This window comes from Selaginella moellendorffii, unplaced genomic scaffold (assembly GCF_000143415.4).
Source record: "Selaginella moellendorffii unplaced genomic scaffold, v1.0 SELMOscaffold_21, whole genome shotgun sequence".
Classification (NCBI taxonomy): domain Eukaryota; kingdom Viridiplantae; phylum Streptophyta; class Lycopodiopsida; order Selaginellales; family Selaginellaceae; genus Selaginella; species Selaginella moellendorffii.
This window is the reverse complement of record NW_003314282.1, coordinates 1513511-1519649: the sequence shown is the minus strand read 5'-3', so window position 1 is coordinate 1519649 and position 6139 is coordinate 1513511. Positions and strand designations below refer to the sequence as shown.

Below are 6139 nucleotides of genomic sequence, written 5' to 3'. Positions count from 1 at the left end.
AATCATGAGTATAAAGCTCAACAATCCAAAACTTAAAATACAAAGCTCAAAATTTTGACACAAATAAAACAAACAAGAATCAAAATCAAGATTCCAATAGAAAAAAAAATCTTAAGAGTCAAACTTAATAACTCAACTCATAAAAGAATTGTAAGTTCTAGACACAATTTCAAGAAGATTCTCAAAAATCAAGTTTGAGAATTCAATTTAAAGTAAAATCTCAAACTTCAAATTTATGAAATCAAGAAAAGACATGAAGACTGAAAACAAAACTAAGAGACACAACAATCTACCAAGACTCATCAATTGCACACAAGATCAAGAGAAAATATGCTCTATCAAAAAGACAATAATAACAAAAAGAAAATTCAAAGTTAGAGATTTGAACCCAGATCACTCAACTTAGTTAAATTTGGGGCAAGGGCAAAAACCATAGCTTTGGCATCTTTGGCTATGGCATAGTGCATTGAGATTAAAAAAAAAGAATAGGGAAATGGAGCATGCAAGCATGTGGCATTACCAAGGAGTTCAACTTCAATCCTAAAGTCCTCAACATGATCAAAATGAGTCTATTCTTGCTGTGCAATCCAACTTAAAAGGACTGAAGAGTTTGACAAGTGGCTATATAAAAAAAAAAGATTTTATGAATTTTCAAAGATTATAGAGAACCCATACAATCTCAACATCACCAAGAATCTTCTCTTAACATACAAAGAAGACTTTGTATACACCAGCAAATATGAGTCTGTCATGCATGCTAAATATTTTGTGTAGGCTTTCAAGCTTTCCACTGGTGGAGAGCAAATGACATTGATCCCATGCACGAAGGGGGTTTCACCAAAATGCATCAAAGTCCTCAACAACTACAACAACAGCAACTCTCTACAAATGAACAATGTGATTGATGAAGCAAAGTGGCAGCTCAAGTTTTTTATCCTCAGGCTTGGAGATGCAGAAGTCAACAACCTCTACTGGTGAAGCAAATTGCAATTCTCTATAACAACTTGTAGCGGAAAACATGACATTGCGAGCTACCTCCACAACAAGTTCATCAAGGAATCAACTTGACAATGACCATGCTCCAAGACACAAAGCTTGGCATGACTTCAGTCCAAGCTTCTCCCATCGTGGCTCCTCCCAACATCACTCAACCAGCTCAGAATTAAGTGGAAATTGTTCCATGTATGCAAGATTCCCTTACAACAATAACTGCTACTCAACATTATAGCCTGAGGAACTTATCTAAACAAGGGAATCTTGATAATCAATACCACGTCTTTCAGGCCAAAGATAACAATCTAGAAAACCATTTTACTTACGAGCAAAAATGGAGGCACCAACTTTCATTTGGTGTTCATCAGCCTTCAACTCAGCCCTTTACATGCATCTAAATTTTCACGTAAAGGAGCACATTCTTCTAGTTGTTGTTTCAGACTTGTAGCTTAATTAACAAATTTTTAATGTTGGCTATTCTGGCTTGGTCGCAAAGTCTGCAATGAGAGCGAGTGATCGCTGACACCCGCTATGGGCAGCTGGGAGCCTTCTCAAAGATGCCGCTACTCGACAAGTCCAGGCATAAGTTTCTGCAGTGTCTGCGATACTCAAGAAGGCACGAGCCGCTGGTGTAGGTGAGGAGTTGCTATGCACAGACGTCAGAGGTAGCTTCCGTGGTTGCGCTGGGCATGCCAGGGATTGGCAAGTCAGGTTTGTCTTCGTGCTCCTGTGGGAGCTCCTCCCGAAGAAGCCTTCTCAAGTTCAGAGAATCCAACAGGTTCTAAGAACGGCAAGAAGGCCGAAGAGGAAGGCACGGTGTGGTACCTGGTGGACTGGGAGATCGATGAAGGTCACTGGAGCCTTGCAAGATCGTACCTGCAGAATCACGGTCACTTTTTCATGAAGGGAGATTATGTGATTAAGCTTTTCATCCTGACTTGGTCTCCGGACACGCTCAACGATCAGGTGTTCAAGCATCAAAAAGCAGAGGTAGACGAGAGTGGGGATCCAAGACAGGCATGCATCATGGCAAGCTTAAGAGTGCGATACAGTGTTGTGGCTCTCAGATGGTGAGAGATCACATAACACTCGAGGATGAAGAGACTTACGCCGTCACCTCCAAGAAGCTAGCCACGTCGTATGTTACAGACAAGGTGCCGGCTCCACTTTATTCCTTTTTAGCTTTGCTACTGATTATTTCTTGAGACGTAGTCTCTCCTACATTCGAAAGCTTTGTGGAGGAGAGTAGAATGTAAGGAGCTGATTCATAGCAGTGCGCGTCATGGTGTCGCATATCAATAATCTGTCCAGCAGCTCGATCATCAGCTCCTTTCGCATCACTTTGCTGGCTACAAGCCGAGAGTAGCGTCGTCCAAGCAAGAGCTTGCGGCTCAAAAGGCATAGCGTTGATGAGATCCTCAGCCTCTCTCAGTTGCCCTGAGCGAGCCAACAAATCCGTCATGCAATGAAAGTTGTCCGCGTTTGGAAAGATCCCATGGTCGCCGCTCATCGACACGAAGAACTCGTAGCCAGGCTTGAGCAGCCCTCTGTGGCTGCATGCGTGAAGGATGGTGTTGAAGCTGAGCTCGTTAGGAGCTATGCCTTCCAGGAAAATGAGCCGCAAGTGATGGATCGCCTCGTTGGTCTGACCGAAATGTGCATAAGTCGCAAGCATCGCATTCCAGGAGATTGAATCCTTGTGCTTGAGCTTCCAAAACACCGCTGCTGCCTCGTTGAAGCTCCCGCACTTGGCATACATGTCCATGAGCGCGGTGGCCACCACGAAATCTTGGTCAGCGAGCTGGGCGTGGATCTCCCTGCCATCTTTCACTGAAACCATGTTGGCACAAACGCTTAGAATAGTAGCGCAAGTGTAGCTATCCGGCTTTTCAGTGCCTTTCGAAAGAAGAAGCTCGTACAGCTCGAGCGCTTGTGTGTTATACCCGTGTTGGGCATACCCGGCGAGCATCGCGTTCCATGTAACCGTGTTCCTCCTTTGCATTGCATCGAAGATGGATTTAGCAGGCTCGAGCTCCCCACACTTGGCGTAGAGATCCACCAGAGATGTCCCAACGACGAGATCACGCTCGACCATCCCAGTGGAAGCAACTCGAGCGTGGATAGACTTGCCACTCTCCAAGTCTCGCAGCTCCGAGCATGCCTCGATAACGCTCGAGAAAGTGAAGCTATCCGGCTGGGCTCCCTCAAGGCACATATTCCTGTAGAGCTGGAGAGCTTCCCGGCTATGCCCAAACTGGGCATGGGCCGAAATCATGGCACTCCAAGACACTGTATCCCGGTGCTCCATCTCCTCAAACAAAGCTCTAGCTTCTTCAAGGCTGCCACCTTTCGCATACATGTTAAGTGCCGCTGTTTGCACGACTTGGTCGCTTGTACCACACTGGAGCGCTCGCGAAAGAATCTCCTTCCCAAACCGGATGCCAGAGGAGCTCGCACAAGCGAGGAGAATGGTGGAAAATGTAAAATCATCAGGCTTGACTCCATCGAGTTCCATCCTCCTCAGGAGCTTAAAAGCTTCGAGAAAATCACCAGTGTGGGCATTTGCTGCAATCATAGCGTTCCAGCTGACGTGATCTCTTCTGCTCATCCTGTTGAAAACATCTCTAGCTTCCGTAATGCTGCCTCTCTTCGCATACATGTTTAGCAGAGCGTTTTGGAGAACCAAGTCGGATTCGAGCTGCCGGGAAACGATTTGCTGATGTATAAGTCGGCCTTGTACAAGAAAAAACCCACTATCGCCAAAAGGAGAACAGCACAATCCCAAAACAATCACAAAGGTGGCGAGGTCAGGCTCGACGTCGATCTTCCCAAAGAGCTCAAGCCCAGTTTCATAATGCCCTCTCTTGGCAAATGCTGCTAGCATTGAGTTCCACGAGATTACATCTTTCACGGCCATGGAATCAAATACCTGACAAGCTTCGCCCAAACTTCCAGATTTCGCGTACATGATCACTAGCGAGTTCTGGATCACCACATCGCAATGTAATCCCAGCCTAGAGATGCGCTGGTGAATCGCTCGCCCCTGTCCAAGAGCGCCCGCCTTGCAGCACGCACCAAGAACCGCCGAGAAGACGAACTCATCCGGCAAGACCCCCTCCAGATCCATTGCATGGAAGATCTGGAGAGCCTCCCAAGGATGCCCATTCTGGGCATATGCCGAGATCATCATCGTCCAGCTATAAATGTTCTTGGCGGCGATGTGATCAAAGGCAGCGCGGGCCAGCGGCGCGCTCCGGCACCTGCCATACATCTGCAAGAGGAGATTCCCGAGCAGCGTGCCCGAATCCTGACCAGAGTCTCGCAGCCGCGCGTGGATCGTGATGCCCTCGCGCAGATCCCTGCATTGCCGCAGCAGCGCCGCGAGTGCCTGGATCGAGGCTCGCGTTCTGTGAGGAGCAGCCGGAGAGATGTCGTCCGGCGAGGCTCGGCATTGACGGTGCTGTCCAAGAACCGCACTCATCAATCATGCTTTCTTGGCTTAGCAAAATATTTTGCAAAGCTCTCCACGAGATCGTTGGTGTTGCCACTAGGGAAGCGCCTTTATAATTATATTTTCAAGCATACTCCTTGGAAATTCCTCTTCGTTTCTCGTTTACTGTGTGGACGCCCCCTTAAAAACGGGAGTGGTGCGCGCAAACCAAAGCTAAACAATGATAAGGATTTGGAGCTCCAAGCTTGTTCTTCAATCCTCCCATTGCTCTTCACGCCTGCGACTGGGATCGAGATCCAAAAATCCTACCAACGCTCCGGCGATCGATCAATCGTTGTTTGTGGAGTTCCAGGAGGCAGTCCCATTCGGGGACGTGTTCGGGGCATTAGCAACGGCAACGAGCTAATAAACACTCAGGTGAGATTTCCTCTAACTTAATTCTTTAAAATAAATATTAAACTCAATAAATTGAACTGAAATAGACATTATTAAAAGGAAAAAGAAAGGCAAAAGGCAAGGTATGATCATAAGTGCATCTTTTATTTACTCATGTTCAAATATTTTATTTGTTTTCAATTGCACACAAAATTATTATGAATACGATTGCTTATTATTACCAATTGAAATATGATTGTGTGCATTATAATATTGACATCACTGCAGGGGCATGCCATCTGCACAAACACTTTATTCAAAGTGTGCAATTAGATTTGATTCATGTACAAGAAAGCATAAAGCATTGTAAGATCTTGTTGTGGTGATCAGTGAGTGACATTTCTATGGTTTTTATGGCTCCTTGAGATTTTGTGGTGGTGGAGATACAAACCAATCATGTACATGCCACAACTCGTCTGGGATGGATCCCACAAGGAAATTTGTGCTGATATCCAGGATCAGTTGCCAGTGATGTTGAGCTGCATGAGATTGCCAGACTGCTGCAGCGTTGGAACTGAGCAGTGCTCATTGAGGTCAGTGAGGTTGGAGATATTGCTGACGCTGGCTTGGATCTCACCAGAGAGGGAATCTTCAAAGATCTGGAGTGAGCATGGGAGGCTGGGTGTTGGGCTGGGGCTGCTCAAATCCAGCTGTTGCAATACCACAAGACTTAAGAAGAAATTTGCAGAGGCCAAGTTTCCAAAGCTGCCCATCCAACAGTGTGCGAATATCAATCCTCCTAGTGGGAGAATTCAAGGCAAGATTGAGTTCCTCTACATCAAAGAAGTGGATGTGAATTTGCATGAAGAATTCATATGTGGTTGTATGCAAATATAAGTCACACAAATGAAACAATTTAAACACGTATGTTTTATCTTGCAATATAATTAAATTGCCGCCCATCCTAGGTACACCTTTCGGAGCTGTACCTCCCCCTAAAACATTTTTTTTTGAAATCAAGACACAAAGATATCTTAATAAAGGTTTAGAACTTTAAATTAATTTTTTATATTATAAAAAATAAAAATTTAACTTTAAATAATTCTTTTCAATTTTATTAAATTTTTAATCATGTAAAGAAAAATAAATTAAAGAAAATTTATACTTAATTTTATATTTTAATAAAAAATTAAATATAATACAGAGTTAGCTGGCAAATGCTGTCTATATTTGTTTAATTTTAATTTCAAAATTGAATTTCAAAAACAATTATATATATTCAATGACAGTAATAAAGTGTTTACACCAAAATAAGTACAT

At 44.3% G+C, this 6139-nt stretch overlaps 1 protein-coding gene across 1 annotated transcript; it reads right to left on the bottom strand.

The window, feature by feature from the left end:
• Positions 1-2136: 2136 nt before the first annotated feature.
• On the bottom strand, positions 2137-4702 carry LOC112347448 (putative pentatricopeptide repeat-containing protein At1g69350, mitochondrial). Its single transcript, XM_024678348.1, has one exon. The coding sequence runs from the start codon at positions 4472-4474 to the stop codon at positions 2162-2164; it is 2313 nt and encodes a 770-aa protein (XP_024534116.1). The 5' UTR covers positions 4475-4702; the 3' UTR covers positions 2137-2161.
• Positions 4703-6139: the final 1437 nt, after the last annotated feature.